The following is a 22,403-nucleotide window of genomic DNA, read 5'->3' on the forward strand; positions in this document are numbered from 1 at the left end:
TTTCCTGGGTGTATTTTAAGAATCACTGAAATACGAAAGAACAAAATACCATTTTTTTCCCCCAGGAATAGAATACTAAAGTATATGAAGTACTCACTTTTGGCTATTATATGGATATTAGGAATCATCATTTCTGTTAATATAATTTGAATCATTAATCGTTAATTAAGTGACTATTAACTTTGAGTTAACATACATAGATAATAAAACATAGATATTCCCTTCCCTCTTGGAATTACCATTTTTAAAAAGAAAAAAGGATTTCTCTACCTCACCATTTAGAACATCAAAATATAAAGTTTGATAAAGAGCTTCATCTTCCTAATTTGAAACCAAATTAGCTCTACTTCAGGCCAAAAATAGGTAAGTTTCCTATAAGTTAGTCCTGCCTCAGTAATGCGTTAGTTTAACATAGAAAAAGGTGACTAACAATACCGTCAGTTTTTCACCTACACCTATCACTTAATTGTTCTAACACATTTAAGAGCAGCTAGAACATTGATCACTCGTGTTTATTTTTTAATGTAATAATATAGTTTCCCTAAAATAGATCATTAGGTACTTGAAACAGGCACAGAAAATAAGAACTCTGTTTCAGACATGTCCCTTTGGACTCAGTTCTGTCTTCTTTAAGCTCTGAGCGTCCACTGGTCATTTTGTGTATACATGGCTAGTGCTCTGTGTACCTGGCTACATATGGGGGCTCCCCAGATCCCGCAACCTGTATCTGAGGTGGTTCATATTTGGATTATACTGAGACCTCAGAACTCCTTCATTGGAACCGTGTAAAGATTTTCTATTTCTTATCTTGTGACTATTACAAAATAATATCTTCACCCTCTTGCTTCTTTGCTTCCTCCCTCTCTAAGAAAAAAATACTGTATGTACTTAATTAAGTATTAAAGGATCTTTTTAACAAGAAAATTCCTTTCTTTTATGTCTAAGCATCACATAAAAGTTCATTCTTGAATTAAGCAAAAATGTTTCTCTTAAACAATGTTAAATATGTTTTGGAGTTTTTATTTGTTTAGGGGAGTAACAAGTTTTTGGACTATTTGCCTAAGTAATTATTTTATTCTTTAGCTTTTTTAAAGTAGCTAGAGAAATTTAATGTGTTTTTGAGGAAAAATTGCTATTTGCAACTCATTTTCTCATTTCTATTGCTTGTAACCCTCTTTTTACCAGCACAATGTATAATTAGATAAATTTAGAAAATTGAATAAGTTCTCAGACTTGATCACTGTGAACTAATTGCAGCATCTGCATTAGAGAGTTGAACATCCTGTGAATTGGCATCACATTCTTGTAAAATTATTTTTAATGTTATATATATATTATTCAAAGACTTAACTGATCATTAAATAACTATTTTATGTCTTTTCATTCCGACCTTAGATGGTGTCTTGCCAATAATTCAGTATCTGTGGTACTCATTCAGCAGAATGTCCATCACACTAATCAATTTAGTTTTGTCTACTTTAATTTTTCCTATAAATTTGTCTTTTCAGAGTATTGTATATGACATTTTCATTGAAATTTACTTTACATTATTAGAAACCCACTCATTTTTATAAAGCCATCTGGTTAAAATTTTGTCATGTTCTCTTTAAGTTGATGGTCACTTTCAGGTCTAGTAGACATATTTTTAAATCCTCTTAGAGAAAATTTTGGCTTTGCAGTTTTCATAGGCAGTTCTGCAAAATGGTTTTGTTCAGTCTCCAAAGGGCTTTTTTGCCATAAGGACTTGCTCATCAAAGGTCAATACAAAGGCTCAGGCACCTTTTGGTTTTTTTGTTAATTTTTATTGCACTGCTTTAATTTTCGTTGTTTTCTTCTTTTTAACCTCATGTGATTTCTCTGTACTTTCTGCTCTTGCCTTTGTAGTTGAGTTTGGACACAGAAATGGAGAGGTTCTGTTTAGTGCTTACAATCCTCCTCTGTGTGTTAGGTCCCCATGGTCAAGGACTAAAACAAATCTTGACATTTTGGGATTTTTGCTCACTGCCATGATCTGTTCTTTTCATTCTCAAATTCACACAGAGTCTCCCAGGCTTCGGACTTGGTGTTTGAATAGATCAGCTGTTCTGAATTGCTTGAGCATATTTCACGATTCTCATCTGTGTACTTGTGGATAGTTAGAATATTCTTTTCTCTTTACAGTAATTAAAAGATGCTTTTCCATGCCATGAAATCCATGGAGTTATTTTTCTAGTTTGACACTAAAGATTGACAGTTATTTTCAGCATATTTACAGTGTATTGGGATATGTAGCAATCAGAGTGGTGTGTCTCTTAGAGTTGGTATTTTTTTAAGAGACTGTTGCTATCCAAAACTTTTTCTAATAACTGAAGAACCATTAAGAGACAGGAATGAAATATAATGTATTATGTTTGTAAAAACAAAAAGATTTTCATTTCTTTTTGGCTTATATAGCCTGTGTTGGTTTTTGTGTTTTCCTCTACTCTTTTAAGAACTTCTGATAATGCTTTGCTGTGCATTACGGTTGTGTAAGTTTTCATAAACAAAAGCTTTTGAATCTGCATTCCTGCCACTTAATGACTGGCACTACATGCTGTGCCTTGCTGTAATTGTGTTGATTCAGCACTGTGGGAGCTTTCTGTTTTCCTTTGAAAACTATTTTATTATGAGGAAAAGCTTCAGAAATAAGGACTATAGACACCTTTTGAATTTAATGTCCTTAGAGTTGCCTTTCTTTTTAATGCTTTATATAGGTGAAAGATATGATCCTGAACCCAAATCGAAATGGGATGAAGAGTGGGATAAAAACAAGAGTGCTTTTCCATTCAGTGATAAATTAGGTGAACTGAGTGATAAAATTGGAAGCACAATTGATGACACCATCAGCAAATTCCGGAGGAAAGATAGAGAAGACTCTCCAGAAAGATGCAGGTAGTAACACTTTGTCTCCTGGGTCTCTTGGAAAGGGTGCTAAATTTATGTAGCTGGGATTTTGTTTATCTGAAGTCTAGCTTTTTTTTTCCTCTCTCTCTCTTAAAAGATTCCGTTTTTTAGAGCAGTCTTAGGTTCACAGAGAGAAGTGTAGATGAAGTAGCAGAGTTGCCATGTTAACCCCCCATGTTGCACACGCACGTGCACACCCAGACACACAAACACAATTGCTCTTGTTATTAGCATCTTGTATTAGTGTGGTGCATTTATTAATAGTTGAAAACCAATATTGTTATACTATTATTGACTAAAATCTATTGTTTGCATTAGGGTTCACTGTGGTGTGTAGGTGAGAAATGCATAATAGCCACCGTTATTGAACCGTACAGGCTAGTTTCACTGCCCTAAAAATGCCCTGTGTAAAACACACGGAATGATTTGTGAATTTGCATGTCATTCCTGCACAGAGGCCATGATAATCTTCTCTGTATTGTTTCAGTGTAGGTACATTTACTGCTGATGCCACCACCATGCAGCTCTTTTTCAGATGCCTGGTCAAACATTATTTGCAATTAGTATTGATACACCTTCTGTGTTGTCTGTGTCCATTTATTTCTAAAGTTGCTCACATTTTCTGTATGTTTTTATCCAGGCTATGTATTGAAATTTTTTTTTCCCCAGTAAGAGCTTTCACAGTTTATTTTGCATTTGGGCATCAGATGAAGTTATTGCTGAGGAATAAGGAACCTTATTATATGAAGTTTAAACAAAAGTTAAAGTGTTTAAAATGTAACTCTGTGACAATTTATTAGGATTCCATTCCAGTATATACAGGAAAACAATCTAAATGAATTTTTAGGCTAAAATGTTTTTGAACTACATTTTCTGATAGTAGGGTATTTGCATTTAGTGTTATGTAGAACAATATTTGGAACTTTTCAGCATTCACTTTTTGTTATCTGCCGATATAGCTATAAACTATATAAAAGTTAAAAGGGTAATGTATGTAGCACTTTATTTGCAAAGCAAGTTTTAAGAGTTCTTTGTCATATATGCCTTACAGTATTCCTGTTAGATAGGCTAGATCAAGAATTTTACCTTTATTTTTTTAGAAGTAAAACCCGAGGCCTAGTCAGACTATTTGGAACTTGCCTTAAGTAATAGTTCATGACAGAACTGTTCATTCAAGTGATTACCTGTAACTAAATACCATCTCTTTTTTCCTTAAAAAAAAAAATCTTTGTAGTTCAGATTTAGGGGTCATTAAAAAGAAGTAAATATAAAAGCATAATTTTGAAGTATTTATTTGTGTCTTCAGTATGTTTCTTTATTAAATCTCAGAAATGACTGTCTTTTTCAAAACTGTTTCTGGAATATGATTTAGTACTTTAAGTATATCTATTTTGCAACTACATTTCTAGCTCTTTTATACTGAAGAATATGCATATGATAATAAATATTAAATTTGGAAACCTGTGCCTATTCAGATATTCTGTGAATATTCTACTTTTTTCTCTGATTAATGTTCTCGTGGCGTCTGTATTTACGTTTTTAGTTTGGTTTAGAAAACATAGTGGCCATGTATTCAGTTGCTATATTTTAAAGAGATGTGGAGATCAGGTAGGTAGACTGGTGAGAGATCTGACTGTGCATTCTCCTGTTGTTACTTTCTCTCCTTTGCCCTTCCTCCCTCAGTTTTTCTTTCTTTGCTTTGTCTTTTTTTTCTTTATTCTCCCTTGAATTTTTTTTTTAATGTTGCATCTAAGACAGGATCTGCTAGAGTCCCTAAATCTTTTATATAGAGTATTTGGGTTTAAATGAGTAAAAATATAGTGTGTAATATGTATCATAGTCACTGAGAAGCACTCCAGGGACTTCACATCTTTGAGTTTTTGTAGTGGAAGAGTAAATTTTTAGACAAAGTTACGTGTGACCTCTCTGGCATATTACCAGAATGTCAGACTTATTAGTTCATTATTGAATTCAGGAATTCTTGAACATTGATCAGATATTGAGTTTCCATTTCATTGGGTGCTAGTCAGTTTTATATTTTTAACATATACTTTCCACTGAAGTCAAATTGGACATCAGAATCTATGTAAGAAATTTTAGTGGGAATCTTTAGGTCATTTGTTGCTGAGAGAAATTGATAAGGGACAGAGGCTTTTGAATACTTAATCAGAACTTGTAGATTCCCTAAAGTGCTTATAGATAAAAATACAGTTAATGCTTTAATGCTTGTACTCTTTGTGGGAAGCTATTCTTGATCCTTGATTTATACAGGTTCCAGATTGGTTTATATTTAAGTAGTAATTGCTTTTGATTTGTGTGGGTTAAATTAGTATAGTTTTAAGGAGAATTTTAAGTGTTTTATTTCAGAATATTTATAAATTAAACCATCTTCTCTAAAATTAAGTAATGTAGATAATGGAATATATTTTAGGTAATTCCTTTCTGTCCTGCTTGCACCAGGGATAAAACCCAATTGCTTTATTACTGAAGAACAGATTACTGCTGATATTTTTAATTCATGGCATATGAAAATACCCAGTTTTTTTCTTATTGTGTATGTTTTTCTTTTGTCCTATTAAAATAGAAAAAGAAATCATTTTGAGTATGCCTAAAAAAATGAATAATTTCAAAACATTTTAAGTATACTTGTTTTCTCTAAAGCTATTATGAGTTATAAAAAGTTTGTTTCCTCATGCTATATAGTAAAATAGAGCCCTGTTGTACGGTGCGATACTTTTTTTTTTTTCATATACAGATGAGAATTTAATCATTTGAATGTAGTTAGGATAGTGGTTGAAAAAGTATTGTTGAAATTGTAATGATTTATTGTATTAGCATATAAGAGTCAGTGACAGAATTGTTATTTAAATGGGACTATAGTTTACACATAATCCATTTCAAGAAAATGGTTGTCAAATGCAGATGCTTAAGCTTACAGGGTCTCATCACTTGATTCTGATATGATAATCCTGCCATTTTATTTTTTAATTAAGCTTTAAATCTATAATACATAAACACTTGAATAATTTCAGACTTTTTTATTTGCATGCATTTATGAAAATGTTTTTGTAGCAGTGTTTTAGACTTACCTAGGGAATTCAGTGGGTTCCCATTTCCCCTCCCCAACACATACATATCATTATTCAGATAGCTTAGATAACATTCTGTTGATCCCTGTCAGATACTCAAAGTATGGAATTTTGGAGTTACTGCATTTGAAATTCTTTAGCTCAAATCACTGAGGGCTCCATTTTAAAATAATCCCTAGTCTTATTATTTTGCTTCATTTTTAATATCTTTTAGTGACAGTGATGAGGAAAAGAAAGCAAGAAGAGGCAGATCTCCCAAAGGTGAATTCAAAGATGAAGAGGAGACTGTGACGACAAAGCATATCCATATCACACAGGCCACAGAGACCACCACAACCAGACACAAGCGCACAGCAAATCCTTCCAAAACCATTGATCTTGGAGCAGCAGCACATTACACAGGGGACAAAGCAAGTCCAGAACAGAATACTTCAACTCATACACCTCAGTCTTCACTGAAGGTGGGAACGGCATGAGTTTACACTTTGAACAGAGTTTTATTCTTATGAATTAACTTTTAGAATTACTGCTTTAGTGGGGTTGGGCATTTGTAGGCAGCCATATTAATTACAGATCATTTGACCTGTATTAATCAGAGTCATTAATAAGCAGAAATCTCTTTGGGGAAAAAAACCTGTCCAACTGCTGAATGATTGTGCACGTTCTATGAAAGTAGAAATGACACTTTTGGTTTGTTTGGGAAGGGTGGTCAATCAGAATGTAGTGCATTTTTTCCTATCTAAGAATGTCACTGGTTGCCAAACACAGTTAAGATTCATTAAGGAAAATAAGGGAGTATTTAGAAGTTGTAAAAATTGACAAAAGAGACACAAGTAGATATATAGAGGAAATAGTCCCATTTAATATAGAGTCGTTGCCTATAAAAGGAGGCTTATTTTGCTGATTAGGAGCAGGACTGCCTTCTTCTATCTTTTCTTTTATTTTTTATTCACTCACAGTCCTTTGTGGTCCCCTACTGTGGATACAGTGAGCTTACTGATGGCTATATTCAGGGTGTGGTAGATCGTCATAATTAAAACCTGAATACATATTGGCTGTTATAAGGAAAATTCATGTAAGCCTGCATGGGGAAAATCATCCAAACTGTTTAACTTTTTTAATGATAAATTAAGACTTTTTATATTAAAGGATTTTAAATACCAGTTTGTAGTATACCCTAGATACATGTCACTCTGCCATAAATATTTTATATTTATAGAGTAAGCTCTGTGATTTATTTTTTAATACAAAAAAATGTCTAGACGGCCGAGTTTTTGGAAAGTTACTCAGCCGCTTGGATCTTTTTAAATCTCAAAACCTTTTTGATCCAGCATAGAGTATTTTAATCTTCAGGGCTCAAATTAGCATGCCTAGGAACTTACAGTGTTTCCCTATTGCCTGGCAGTTCTCTTCTAATTTATCATAAATGTATTGAACACACAGGACATATGCATCAAGGTGCTTAGGACTATGGAGAAGAGAAAAATGGTATTATAGGCTCCAGCCCCACATTTTAGTTTGGGATCTAAATGTGAAGCAATTAGATGTGAAGGGATATTAAACTACATAGAATGACTTGTGTGGTATACAGAACTGTAATCAAAGAATCATAGAATCATAAAATCGTAGAATTTTAAAGCTTGATAGGACTTTGGTTTCTAATCTGGTGTATCTCAGACCTTCTTATGCCTTGGAATTCTCAAGGGAGCTTTGTCAGACTGTATAAGCCAAGATCCCACCCTGGGCAGTTAGGACTAGGACTCAATATGCTGTGATGGGTTGGGGCGTAAGTATTCTTTAATGCTTCTTAAATGGTTCTGAGATACAGCATTAAGATTTAGGTGGAGTCTGGAAGGTGTATTTTCCATGGTGAAATGCAGTAAGAAAAGAAGTAAGTTAGGGAAAACCGTGTAGAGGTTAGGGATTTTATAGCACTGAGGATAGAATTACTTAAAGATAACTCTCTCTCCATAAGGATTCAAGGTCAGTTCTCTTTCTTCAGAAAACCAAATGTACCTTTATTAAGATCTTATAGGTATTACAGAATTAGAGATGAGTAGAGCAGATTTAGGATAGTGTAAATTTGTTTTCTAAGCTTAGTAAATTTCTGTTTTCAGACTTCAGTGCCTAGCAGCAAGTCATCTGGTGACCTTGTTGATCTGTTTGATGGCACCAGCCAGTCAACAGGTAAGCTTCCACCTTTGCTTTTTTCTTTGTAGTAATCTTGCTTTCAGAATAATTTTTCAAAATGCCATCTAAATGATAGAAAAATAAATTCTTTGCAGTTGGATTTATTTTTAATGTGAGATTTAGTGGGCTTTGAGCATTATTTGGGGGAAATTGTTTAATTGCCTACAATAGAGAAGTGTGCTTAAATATTTGACCAATAATTCAGTAATATCTGTCTCCTTAATTTCTTAGGGCTGAGCATTTGGGGTCCTTTGCTTTCTCCTTAAGCAAAATGTACTGTGCTCTGCCCGTTTTACTCTTTTCTTAAATCTTAATTCTGGCTCTTATCATCAGCTATGGTAGTTCATTTAAACTTTTCATTCAGTTATGCAACAAGTATTTATTGAACCAGACAGTGGTCTGGGTGCTTGAGGTATAATGTTTAGTGAAACAAACGTCTTGCCCTCATGGGAAGATCAGGTGGAGGAAGTAGTAATCATTAATCAAAAAATCACACATCGTTACCTAGTGATAAGCATGCTGAGAGCTTTGGAGGAAAAGGGCAGTCTATGAAAGCAGGTAACTACCTGACGTATTTTAAGGGCGCTGTAGCAAAGAATACTTTCTTTACCAGAGGTTTTCCAATAGATGAGATTAGTGAATTCTTCAGTTAGATTTTCCATAAATGCCAGATTTTGAGTAATTCCCTGTATATTGTCATCAAGAAAATTGATATTTTAGATTGCATTTAACGATGATGTAGTTCTAATAAAGTCCCATGCTGCTAGTCAAAACAGCTTAAGAAATACAACTTTTGTTTAAAGACCATCTTTCCCAGGCTGTTTCAAGTTTATTTCACATTAAAATGTAGCTGGCAAGATTGGTGTATAAGCAATGTGCAAAAGTAAATCTGTTGTTTCTCAATGTGTATGGTGATTTTTCAAAATTGAATTGTTTTGAAATTTAGTGTTTGAGTGGAGGTCTGTGATGGAAATTACTTTTCATTGATAGTTAAGTACATGTAATTAAGAGGAAGTCTTCTGTTATATTATCTCCTACTTCTTGTCCATTATCGTAAAATTCTTGGACCAAGAGTGAATTTCCCAGGGGGCATCTGGTTCAACCAAGTTTCTGAGCCTTTTCAGTTCCTGTTCCCTTTTTTTTCTATAACTTCCTAAAATTGTCTTGTAAACTCTATTGAACTGTCATGCCAAAGGTTACAAACAACTACATCAGTTTAACAATTTATGTGCTATCTTTCTGTATATTTAAAATTTTAACTGCAGTATTATTAGTACATAGTCATAATTCAGACATAGTGTCACAGAATCTCAAATATTTTTGACTCGCTGGCATGAAATTTTAAGGAGCCCCTTTCATGCATTTGTGGAAAGTTTTAATGGAGCAATCGGAGGAAAATTAACCAGGAACGTTAGATGAGTGATGTAACTTTTTTCCTCTCTGATACCAAGATTGCTTTGAACAGAGAGAATTATTAAATACCAACACGCTTCCTTTGCTTGGCAAGAAACCATGGAGGGGTTTTTCTTCTCCAGTGCAAACAGAGTAGATTGACTAATTAAATAGAAGTAGCGATTAATATTAATACAGTAATTGAGACAAAATCTGAATGAAATCTGAATGGCTTCTTGCCTTCAATGTTTGTTTTATCATAGTATTCTCTAAAAGCAAGCTGAATGTGGGTTGACATCAGAATTATTTTTTAAAGTTCTCTTTTTGAAACAGTATGTTTAACCAGTTTATGTAGACTCCTCTCCAATCAGCAGATAAATTTTGTTACTCCAAATCTCTATTTAGATGCTTTAGTAATGTATTTTATTTTTGTTTTGTTTTTAAGTTTATGTTTTGAGAGAGAGAGGTTGCACATGCACATGTGCAAATGGGGCAGGGTCAGAGAGAGAGGGAGAAAGAGAATCTCAAGTAGGCTGTGTACCATCTGCACAGGGCCCGATGCGGGGCTCAGTCTCATGAACGTGAGATTCTGACCTGAGCTTATATTAAGAATTGGACACTGAGCCACGTAGGTGCCCCTTTAATAATAAATCCTTAGTACTTACACATGAAAAAGTCTAAGAATCAACCATGTTGGCATTGCTATTTGGTATGCCATTTGGGTGTCATTTACCAGATGTGCCTATACTTACAGTATTACCATCCTGCAAGTAATATGGGCATGAACTGTAAACCTACGCAGATTTGGCAGCATCTGTACCTCTCACCAGATAAATACCTCCTCTGAGAATATGCTCAGGTTCTCTCTTTTTTATTTTTTTTATGTGTTACTACATCCTTTTTGTTAGTATCTTCAAAAGCATGTCTGGTAAAATCATTGCAGAATATCTATCAAGTTTTAAAATACATATGTGAAACCCATTCACCAAATCTGTACTCAAAGGATATTTTGGTGGCTTTTACATAGTACATTTCTAAGTACACATTTTAAGAAATGAATAATTCATAGTATTTAGAAAATAAGCCAACTAGAACTAGAATGCCAAAAACATCCCATCTCGTTTTTTAGTATATCTCACTTCCTTAGAAGTCCACATCGTCGTCTTTGTCCCTTTCTAATTAAGGAATTTAGGTCTCAATTAACATACTATTTCATAAGTTAATAAATGAGGTTGAAGAGAAAATACACCATAATCAGTACAAATAGAAAGATATTACATGACTTGCAATGTGTTTTGAATTCTTTTTTTTTCAGTTTAAAATTTTTCTTAAGATTGAAGTATGTCAAATCTAAAGTTTTTATTACATTTGTATTTGACCCTGTTGCCTTGTACCTCGTAATCCCAAAAGTTAGTTGAGGATATTCACATGTCTTAGAATTTCCATGAGAGTCGTCTGTAGTTTAAGCCAAGTTTACTAAAAATGAAAAATTTTAACATTCTCTTCACTAATTAAAAGTAATGCATGCTCATTTTAGAAATTTGATGGAAAACTAGTGATATGCCATGCCTTGGATGCATAAACTGTTAATAATTTGGGTGAAAACTCTTTTTTAAAATACACTCTCTATGTAGGCAATGTATTTGTTTAAGCGTTCACTATGTGGCAAATCTTTTTCAGGCTTTTGATAAGGGTTTATTCCCTTCCCCCTCTCCCCCCCATGAACTGCATTTCACCTAAAATCTCATGACCATTTCCCTATGATCATTGGTATTCTTTTACAGATTTTTAACTGTCTTGTATCTTAATATTATATGGATACACTGTAATTTATTTAACTAGTCAGTTTCTTATTTGGGGAGTATTAGATTTTGGGGGTTTTTTCCCCCAAATTTCTCTTTATTATAGTAGTGGAATAGCATCTTTCAGAACCATCCAGTTTGGTAAGGACAAAATAACATTTAATTTAATTTTGCATTTGGTGAGTTTGAAAACTTTTTATGTTTTTATAGGCCAGTTGTAACCTGTGTATTCATATTCCTTTGTCCATTTCTTTGGGAGTGTTTATCTTTACTATTTTATATTTAAACTAAGATTTTTACAGATACATATTAATCTTTGTCATATATTTATAATTTTTTTGCGTTTTGTTATTTTAATTTTGTACTTAACTATCATTCTTCTTGCAGAAGTTTGCTTTTTATAATATAATCTGGATTAGATTCTTTGTTGAAGAAAATCTCCATTTGTAGCTTAAGCACTGTCTAGTTCAGCTATATTTTTCCTGTTCACAGTATTACTTTGGAAAATACATGTTCCCAGCTGGTGATTGTAAATAACCTCCTTGCTGTCCTGAAAAGGCAGATGGAAATGGTTCATTTATAATGACAGCTCTCATGTGGGAATCTTGAAGGATAGCTCTTGTGAAATTTAGCAATCTTCCACATGCAGCAATTTTTGGTACACTCTTTTATTTAAATTCCCTTAGATAGAAGTTTTCTGGAAAAATGCTTCAGTATAGAAAATTTTGTTGAATTTAAGGTATTGATATGAATAACATCATACATATAGGTAAGGACAACTCCCCCAGGAGAAACTTTTCCTTAAAGAAAGAAAGAGATTTTGAATTGTTGACATAGTTTTCAGAGTTGAAGATCACATTGTGTAAAGCCTATGTAGAACCATAATTTGTGGTATTTCAAAACATTAGAGAAAACTTAAGTCCTTTTCAAGAAAAGATGACTTCTTTTTATAAAATATTTGTGTGTTTCCATTCTTTACTTGCAGTGTTTGTAAATTGGTTATGTTGAAATCAGACTCCCTACAGTATGAAGAGGTAGAATATTTGCTATTGATAAGTTATAAGTACAGTATAATGCCAGTTTAGATGTTAGAATGTAGGACAATGGAATAACCAAAGTAGGTTATTATCTGAAATCTTAAATTAGAATACAACAAAAATAAAACCTCTTACCCAGTCTGAAGTTATGATCCTGTAGTATTCAGATGCCTTTTTCTGCATCATGCATTTTCTTTGTAGCCCAGACTGGAAAAGATTTGAAAATCCCTAACTTTCTTACCATAATAAATTACATATTGATGTTTATTCACTGCTGGATGAAACAAATTAAAATAATCTCCAGTTTTCAAATCCCTTAATGTTACCATAAATGATTAACTGTCATTCTCTTACCTAACAGTATACTTTGATCAATATTTTTAACATGAAGGAACAATACAGAAGACAAATTTATGAATATAGAGCAGCAGCCATCTGCGACATTCATTTCCCTGCTGGCTTTTATTAATATATATGCTTGTTTATATAGTTTAAAAATCTAGCTTATGGATTTTTTGTGCCCCTCGCCAACATTTTATTATGATGTATGTATCTTCAGAGAAAAGAAAAATCACTCTATTATTATTCTTTGGATAAAGCAAAAGTAGCCAACTGAGCTGTAGTGTTGGTAAGAGTGGAGAACCTGGGCCTTGGTGGGAGTTAGTCGATGGTGAGTAAGAATGTGTGTGAATATGTGCGTCTGTGATGAGGTAAAGAAATGAGAAATTTGTTAGGCCTGCTGATAGTTGCCTGCAGTAAATGTGCATTAAAAAGAAATACCAAGTACACATGTATCAGAAACTGATTTGTTCCTTTTATTACTGCTGGCCGTTTATTAAGAAGGGGAGATGGTTCTAGTTTAATTAACCCAGTTGAGTGTAGCAGATGGGGCAGAATGTCTTGCAGCGATAAGACAATTCAGAAATGGCACCAGATGTTGGAAGCTGTCCCTGGTGGTATTTGAGTACAGCCCAGATGTTCCAGTCCCACCTGGCTAGTTTCTAAGCACTGCAGGCTGAGCAGCTGTGGTGTAACCTATGTAATGTTCGCATAACACTAAAAACACCGTAATTGAACTGCCGCTCTAAACTTCTAAGGTTGTGACTCTTAAGAGGTGAAATCTTTAAGGACAAAGAAAAATGAGAACAGGTATTTAATGTTTTAAATCCTTTGGCTATTGCTTTTCCATTGATAATTGGACAGAAATGGAATAGTAAAAGTGAGTGTAATATTGCTGCTCATATTGTAGGTGAAAGTAAATATTCTTAACCACACAGTGTTTATAGATAAAAATTTGAGAATGTGATGTTATGCACACAGGTTGATTTGCAGCCTTCGGATCTCACCTCTTTAAAAATACCAGTTTAGAAGTAGCAAAAAGCTGTTATTTTTTCATATATTAAAAATGCAAATATTTGCTGTTTGTGGAGTAACCATCAAAAATCATTGCATTAATTTTTCTTCCTATATACATGTATATATATTCACATATATATTAAAACTGATGTTTATGCAAATCAATCTCAAATTTTTTTCCTTTTTATATAAAAAAATTTCAAGCCTACAGAAAATTTGCCACATTTTCTTTATCACTCTCTAGGTCTTTTTTGTTTTTCATTTGCTGTATAGCATTAGTTTGTTGTATACCATCTCAGAGAAAATTGGAAATACCAGGACATTCTGCCCCCAGGATACTTCAGCATGTATCTTCTTACAACAGGGACATTCTTCTTGATAAATAATTATAATACAGTTATCATACTTGGGAAATTTGACATTTAAACAGTATTGTCTAGTATACAAACTATATTCAAATTTTCTGATGTCTCAATTATGTCATTTGAGGAAAGCACTTTTTTAAAAATCCATAATCCAGTTAGGGATCATGTGTTTCATATACTTGTCATGTTTCCTTAGACTCCTTTAATCTATAGCAATCCCAGCCTTTTTTGACTTTATGATGTTGACATTTTCTGAAGAATCTTGAGAGTTGTTTTGCAAAATGTCATTCACTTTGTCATTTGTCTGATTCATTCCTTAAGATTACATTCAGGTTAAATATTTTTGGCGGGAATTCTTAACACAGTGATGATCTCCTTTTCAGTTCCTTGCATTAGCGAGCTCATGAATACTATTTTATCTTATTATTAGTGGCATTAAATTTAGTCAGTTGTTTTGGGTGATATCCATCCAATTTGCCCATTGTAAAAGTAGTTTCATTCCTTTGTGTTTACTAAGTAGTCTGTGGGGTGATGTTTAGCAATTATGTATCTTATTTCCTAGGAACACTTTACCCAAGTTTTAGCAGCCACTGAAGATTCTTATAAAGAGCATAATTGGGTAAACCACAGGTCCACTCTGTGGTCGGGCAATGGAAGTGAGGGATAACTGTAACCACAAATGTAGTGCCAATTACTTACAAGATAAAGAACTGAGGAATGGAAGAGTTCTGGTAGCTTAAAAGGAACATGGTGACATGAGAGCCTAGATCAACAAACTGGCTTTTCTATGGGTCTGGAGCCTCTAATACTGGGTGATTTTTAAGTGTGATGCCAAAATGGCTTCCCGAAATTGCTGTCAGTGATTCTGTGGTTTTATCAGTTTAACTTTTCTTCATGCTTAATTTCTAGGAGGATCAGCTGATTTATTTGGAGGATTTGCTGATTTTGGCTCAGCTGCTGCATCAGGCAATTTCCCTTCCCAAGGTATGATCCAATTTGGCCAGAAATCTAGGGGCAGTGAAAAGGTTATCAAAACCAAGTAACTCCCTTCCCCATCAAATCAGCTTCATTTTGGTTTTTTATTCCTTGTAGTAATTATAATTCCTAAATCGTAAAGAATTTATTCACAAAGGTATTTTACTGGGTCAGTGTCTTAAATGTGCCACATGGGTTAATGTGGTTGCAAACTACTCAGGCAGGCATACCTAAATAAAATTGCGCTTATTCATAAGTGATTCTTGTTTAGCTTTGAAGTGGGGGAGGCAGTGTGGGTGGGGAATGTGAATAAGTATAAATAATCTCAGTTTAGCAGGATGGATATTATGGTTTATGGTTAGCTTATATGCTGTGATCCCAAGGATAGGATTAGGCAGACTGTCTTAATAAAATTTGTTTCTTTGTGATTTAAATATATTAAGAAGATCTCTGTAAAAACTAAACTTCATTTTGACACATCCTTAAATAGTGAGCAATTGAATCTCAGGCAAAACTTCTCTTCATGTTAGATTAGAAATTTTAAAAATGCCCTAGGCTTTTTGTAGTGATCATTTTGCAGTATATTCAGATAGCAAATCTTCATGTTGTATACTTGTAACTGACAATATAGGTTTAAACATCAGGGATTGAGGTGAAGTGCTTGTCTTTTTTTCCCCTTTATTTATTACTATTTTTACCTTACTGCCCCTGGCATATACTATGGTAGCTCTTTAACTTTGGGAAAGCTCCTGACTTTAGAATCAGGAACATCAATTGACATGGTTCTTTATAAGGCTAGAGTAACGTCTGTAAAAGTAGGTAGAAGAGGGACTAAGTTCATTAAGTGTCCTTTCTTCTTTACCTTGTAAAGGAATTTGGCTGTAATTTTTTTTTTTAATAAAATCTTGTCAGTCTGAAGTTAGAGAATATGAAAATTGAGTTATAAATTTTAAACATGAAGTGAAGCAGGGTGAAAAGGTATAATTTAGCTGAATTAGTCTTATTCATTTCAGGTAGAGTTAGCTATTAGATTAATGGAATTAAAATTTATATTTACTAATGTCTGAAAATTGTGAGGATTTAGGAAGAAAGATGCATAGATTTTAATCATCTGGGATTATTTTGATAGTCTACTTGTTTTAATTCTGAGTATTTCCCAGAAACTAGAATGGTGGAGTACTTAACTTCATTTCAGAAGCGTTATGCCCTTTAAGGGTAAATACCTTACTTTAGGCAAGTTGAGTGGAAGGTAAACACTGCTCTAACTTTACAGACTGTGTAATTCTCAAAGTGTTTATGTATATAAAGTTGCCTACTATGCAAATAATTTGAATATGTTAATGTTGCTAAGTGATACATCTCTTCATCTGTATGCATGTGATTAATATAACCTGATCACCATTACGCAAGGGGCTGAAACTGTTGCAACAATGATTAATCATTTCTGAACAATATACGCCCCACTAGAAATCTCTTCCTCCCATGATTAATCATCTCACAGAAAGTTTTCAGATGGGGCAACACATTTTGCCCCAGTTTCCATTCTTACTCTGTTTTATAGATCAAGCAAATAGAAAATCAGCGTAAAGTACCTTTATCCAGCAGTCTTTCTTAAATTAGTTTAAATTGTTTAATATATAGAACTAATTGTAAAACTCTTAATTCAGTCTCTTTTGTATAGAAGATCAAAGACATGTTTTATAGTAAAACCCTGAGGTAATGAATATTAGCCCAGTTCTTGTATTAAATTCTTGGTAGAGTGTGAATTTTCTGAGTGAATTCTTTTCTTTTGAAGGGGCTTACATTTTAATATGGTAATAGAAGAAAATAATTTTAAAGACTTAATGTTACCATTATCTTTAGATATTTAGCATAATGAGACACAGGATTGTAGTGGCTGGTTACCTTGTAGGCTAGACAAAATGTACTTCCAAGTTGTAAGTGAACATGGAATATAGAGAGACAGTGTTTTTAACTTGGAAATATAGTGTTCTCTTTGAGATGACAGTTTATGTGTAACTCTCTCTTTGCCTTTGCTTTTTCAACTTCCATTAATTCTTATTTATCTATTTGTCCCTTCCTTAAGGAAAGGCTTATTTACTTAGAATCATGCATACTTAAATAGGACATTTTAAACTATCAATTGCCTTTATATTTATTGTGTTCCAAATGGTATGTGTATTGCAGAATTTATAGAAGCACGACTTAACACTTTTCTCTTGCATAACTAAACAAAAGAGAGTATGGTACCTTTGGTCCTCCCCTGTGTTTTCATAATTAATCCATAGTAACAATAACAAACTATAAAAATGGCACTTACTCTGTATTAAATTATTTAATCTTTACAACTTAGATTCTTTAAAAAGTGAGACACAGAGAGGGTCCTGTGGCTTGCCCAGGGTCGCTCAGCTAGTAAGGTACAAAGTCCATGCTGTTAAGCATTGTAGCCCATCCATCAGTTAACCTATTAACAATGTTTACATCATTGAATGCATTAAATCTTAAACTTGTTGTAATTATCTTTGCAGTATTGAGGTTTCTTTTCCTTTAAAAAAAAAATTAACATTGAGTTCCCCTCTTAAGACTATATATACCCTGCTTTTTATTTAAATAAATAAATTGAGTAGCCCCTGGATGGCTCAGCTGGTTAGGTGTCTGACTGTTGGTTTCAGCTCAAGTCATGATCTCACAGTAGGTGAGTTTGAGCCCTGCATCGGACTCCACTCTGATAGCATGGAGCCTGCTTGGGATGCTCTCTCTCCCATTTCTCTGCCCCTCCCCAGCTTGCTCTGTCTCAAAATAAATAAATAAACTTAAAAATTTTTTAAATAAATGGAGAGATAGATTAGATGGGTAGGTAGATGAGAGAGAGCGTGCGCGCACGGTCCCATTTGAAGCAAGCACTGTGCTAAGGTTATACCATGGCTGTCTGTAGCCCTTGTGCTGTCAGTGGAAGCGTGGCCAAAAGGGTGATAGCTTCTTGCAGAACTTTACTAGCCCTACCCTTAATTTTAATGAGTTATTTTCTCCATGCTTTTGTTTTTCTTTTTTTTTTAAGTAAATCAATGTCATGAATTTGGGTTTTTATTTCCATGAGACCATATAAGTCATAGTTTGATTTCTTTTTGAACCTTTCCAAATAATGAATGGGTGAAATGAGTTGAATTCTCTGATTTTATTGAGTGTCTCTTCACATGAGGATTCTCGATCTCCCCAAAAAAAGTTTTGCCAGGTAAGTTTTCTTCTTGCTTTTCATATTTGTTGAGCTGGCAGCATATTAAATATGCAAACTCAGGTTGAAGAAAGTTTTTACTGTAATTTCTGCATATCACGCCAGATCTGCTAAGAGGTGGATTTTCTTTTATATGGGGATTTTTTTCCCCTTTGCCACCTTGTTAACATTTGTGAAATATTCATGAGAAAAAATAACGTCCAGATGGAGATGGTACCTGCAGATGTTAATCTGGGTGGACACAGATCAGCTCTAATTTGTTTCAGTTCATAGGCTGTTACATTTGTTCTGTGCGTTTCAGAACGTTTCTTACCCCCGTTGCCCTTTCTTTTTCAGCTACGGCAACAAGTGGGAATGGAGACTTTGGTGACTGGAGTGCCTTCAACCAAGCCCCATCCGGCCCCGTTGCCTCCAGCGGCGAGCTCTTTGGCGGTGCCTCACAGCCAGCCGTAGAGCTGGCCGGTGGCCCAGCTGCAGCGGCTTCAGGGTCCTCAGACCTGTTTGATCTTATGGGCTCGTCCCAGGCAACCATGGCATCTTCCCAGAGTATGAATTTCTCCCTGATGAGCTCTAATACTGTAGGCCTCGGGTTGCCCATGTCAAGATCACAGGTGAGTTGTCTGCATCCTTTGCAGATTCCTAATCTTTACGACTCCATAACTGATGTAATGATAGACTAACATGAAACAGAAAAATAAGCCACACATAGATGTTTTTGCACACTGCATCTACCTTACATTTTTTTCCCCTGGTATAGTCATTTGAGTTCTAGAGGGCAAGGCCGTCTCACCCATCTTGTAGGCCATGCAAACCCAAGCATAATGCCTTGTACAGATGAGGCACTGGGTAAAAATGTATTGAATTAATAAGCAATTTGGTATTTAATAGTTAAAAAAAACTTTTTAAGAAGAAAAAGAGCTATCGGTTCACCCGTGGCCTATATTCACTCAGTAAAATCTCTGATCCTTAAAGAAGTGTCACTTACTGGTTGTAGGCAATCATTAGTAATATAGAAGATCATTCTTTTTTTTTTTTAACATTTACTTATTTTTGAAAGACAGAGAAAGAGCAGGGGAAGGGCAGAGAGAGAGGGAGACACAGAATCTGAAGCAGGCTCTAGGCTCTGAGCTGTCAGCACAGAGCCTGACTTGGGGCTCGAACTCATGAACCGTAAGATCGTGACCTGAGCCTAAGTCGGCTTCTTAACCAACTAAGTCACCCAGCACCCCTAGAAGATCATTCTTAAAATGACAAACTCTCTTCTCTATTTTGCGCCTGCTCTACATTATGTAATTTTTATATAGGCTCTTCTTTTAACTCTCATTTTCATAAAAGAAAACCTCAACTAAATGGGAATTTTTTAATTCACTTTTATACAGTTAAATCTAAATTACCTAGTACTAACTTAGAATTCAGACAAACACAGGGTTAGAATATATGTGCCTGAGTTGCACCAGAACTTGCTATTTTTGATTCGAGCAATTTAGAATATTGTTTATGATGCTAATTAGTCATTTTAATGTGTAGATTCTCCACTTTCGGGTGTTAGGATGGAGGAAGAGAAGAAAGAAGCAGAAAGGTGACCATTGTATAGAACAAGTTGGACCTAATATTAAGAACAAGGACATGAAGGGCACACCAGTACCATTAAATTGAACGTTGTACCACCCAATAAGCCCAAGCCAGTTGATTCTTTGAGATTCTTTCATGTGGTCTAAATGTAAAGCGAGTCTACTTAAATAAGTCTTAATTGCAACTGTGTTGTAATTCTTTGCATTGGTACATTTTAAATTATTTTTCCTATTTCTTTTCATTTCCCTTTGTCCTTTTCATAGTTATCCTTAGTAACTACCAGGCATTCCTGCTTCTTTCTCCTGAATTTCTCCTTTCTCCTGAACTGGTCCACATAGATCAAGTTCCACTAATGTTGCTAACTTGAGGCGATAGAAGTGTACACGGAGCAGGAAGAAAATGTCGGTCAGGATTTGTGCAATATAATTTGCTGCTTTGATGGTTTTGCTTGTTATAGCATGAGAAATCATATCCTGAATTTCATTTTATAAGAATAAATTTCCACTTGTATATTTTCTTAAAGCTGTACTAAGCTGAAGTTGGTAATTGCCCTGGGATGGTAGCTTCTAGACTTTGGCTGATGGGAGGGTAATTGTTCCTATAAATATATTCTTGTTTTGTTTTGTTTTGTTTCCACCCAAACATGATTTGGGATTCAGAGGAACATTTTGGGGAAGCTAGTGATTTCAGCTTGGAGAATTTAGCCTAGAACATTTGTGGTTCTTTTTGGTTTTAAAAGTTTATTACTAAGTCTAGTGTATATCTGGGATTATTGTGATTAAATTGCCATTTGATAACCTTTATTGAGCAAATGTTTAATTTTTAGAGCATTTTTCTATTTTCCAGCCTTTGCAAAATGTTAGCACAGTGCTGCAGAAGCCTAATCCTCTCTATAATCAGAATACAGATATGGTCCAGAAGTCAGTCAGCAAAACCCTGCCCTCTACTTGGTCTGACCCCAGTGTGAACATCAGCCTAGACAACTTACTACCTGGTATGCAGCCTTCCAAACCCCAGCAGCCGTCACTCAATACCATGATTCAGCAGCAGAGTAAGTTACCGTGAGACCGCTTGCTGCTTCGTGCGCGCGCAGTGTTTACCCTTATTCCAGGACTAGTGTGAGCCGTGAAATAAAGAGTACATGACACAGATCGTACTGAAGGCAGCTGTGTATCGCTTAGGGTTGTTTTCCCATAATGCTTGATTGATGTACATCCTGGCACGTTCGAATTACTTTGTATTCTGTTCCTGGCATGGTATCATGATTGTGTATGTTCTATGGTGAGTTTTGGGAGTCTGATCACTAAAATAAAAATATTTGTTGTAGAAAATGTTTTAAATATAAGTAAAGATGACCAGAAAACAAAAATCATCTCAACTCCATAATCCAGGGATAATCGCCATTAATTCATATTTCTTTTGATCTTTTCTAACCTTATTTTTAATACTCGAAATCACTTTGTGTATATTGTTTTGTTTCTTGCAGTTGTCATTCAGCATTAAATTGTCATTTTTCCTTTATTTAATATTTTTAGGAAAAAAATTTTTTTAGATATTTATAGTTATGCATCATACCAGTGTTCAGTTTCTTTATTGTTGGTTATTGCTGCTATGTCCATTTTTTTACTATTATCAATAACTCCATGATTTCATATAAATCTTTGTACTTGTGTTTTTCTTCCTTAATGTAATGTTCTAAAAATAGAGTGAGTCAAAGGGTACAAACATTTTTAAGGCTTTGATACACAATAGCTCCTGACAACTTGTTAGGTCAGGTTGGATTCAATATAAATTTTGTCAGAATGATTTTAAAGTGCCTCGTGTTTTCCCCCAGCCCACTCTAACTGTTTCTGCATCTTTGGGAAACCAGAGTTAACAGCCACAGAGTATTTTTCTAGAGCAAATAGTGCAAGTTAATAGACTTATCTTGTAAAATCACCATAAAGAAATTTTATTCGGGATTACATTGATGGTCAGAGAGATTATTTTATTCTTCTGCTTGGTGAATCTAATGTAAAGTTCTTTTGTCTCTTTTCTTCTGGTAGATCTGCAACAACCTATGAATGTGATGACCCAAAGTTTTGGAGCTGTGAACCTCAGTTCTCCGTCAAACATGCTTCCTGTCCGGCCCCAAACTAACCCTTTGATGGGGGGGCCCATGCCTATGAGCATGCCCGGTGTGATGACTGGCACCATGGGAATGGCCCCTCTTGGAAATACGCCAATGATGAACCAGAGCATGATGGGCATGAACATGAACATAGGGATGTCGGCGGCTGGGATGGGCCTGACAGGCACAATGGGAACGGGCATGCCCAACTTAGCCATGACTTCTGGAACTGTGCAGCCCAAGCAAGATGCCTTTGCAAATTTCGCCAACTTTAGCAAATGAGAGATTGTAAAGGAGCAGATTGAATGAAGGATTTTTAGCGGTGAAGAGAGGTGATGTTGGGATGGAAAATGCTAATCAA

General features: G+C 34.6%; 1 protein-coding gene and 1 non-coding gene across 5 annotated transcripts in view; one reads left to right on the forward strand and one right to left on the reverse strand.

The window, feature by feature from the left end:
- Positions 1–22,403, forward strand: part of CLINT1 (clathrin interactor 1) — a 57,752-nt gene that overhangs the window by 33,784 nt on the left and 1,565 nt on the right. For 2 of the 4 annotated variants that reach the window (XM_029942941.1, XM_029942944.1), the window contains exons 6-12: positions 2,733–2,910; positions 6,226–6,472; positions 8,129–8,198; positions 15,063–15,137; positions 18,697–18,971; positions 20,779–20,983; positions 21,978–22,396. In XM_029942941.1, coding sequence (XP_029798801.1) covers positions 2,733–2,910; positions 6,226–6,472; positions 8,129–8,198; positions 15,063–15,137; positions 18,697–18,971; positions 20,779–20,983; positions 21,978–22,324 — 1,397 coding nt within the window. In that variant the 3' untranslated portion in view covers positions 22,325–22,396. Of the gene's footprint in view, positions 1–2,732; positions 2,911–6,225; positions 6,473–8,128; positions 8,199–15,062; positions 15,138–18,696; positions 18,972–20,778; positions 20,984–21,977; positions 22,397–22,403 lie in introns of those variants that run through there. The other 2 variants (XM_029942942.1, XM_029942943.1) reach the window with 2 other exon arrangements.
- On the reverse strand, positions 3,333–3,435 carry LOC115295067. Its single transcript, XR_003910299.1, has one exon. It is a non-coding gene; the product is annotated as a U6 spliceosomal RNA (small nuclear RNA).

Source organism: Suricata suricatta, chromosome 6 (genome assembly GCF_006229205.1).
Source record: "Suricata suricatta isolate VVHF042 chromosome 6, meerkat_22Aug2017_6uvM2_HiC, whole genome shotgun sequence".
Taxonomy (NCBI): Eukaryota; Metazoa; Chordata; class Mammalia; order Carnivora; family Herpestidae; genus Suricata; species Suricata suricatta.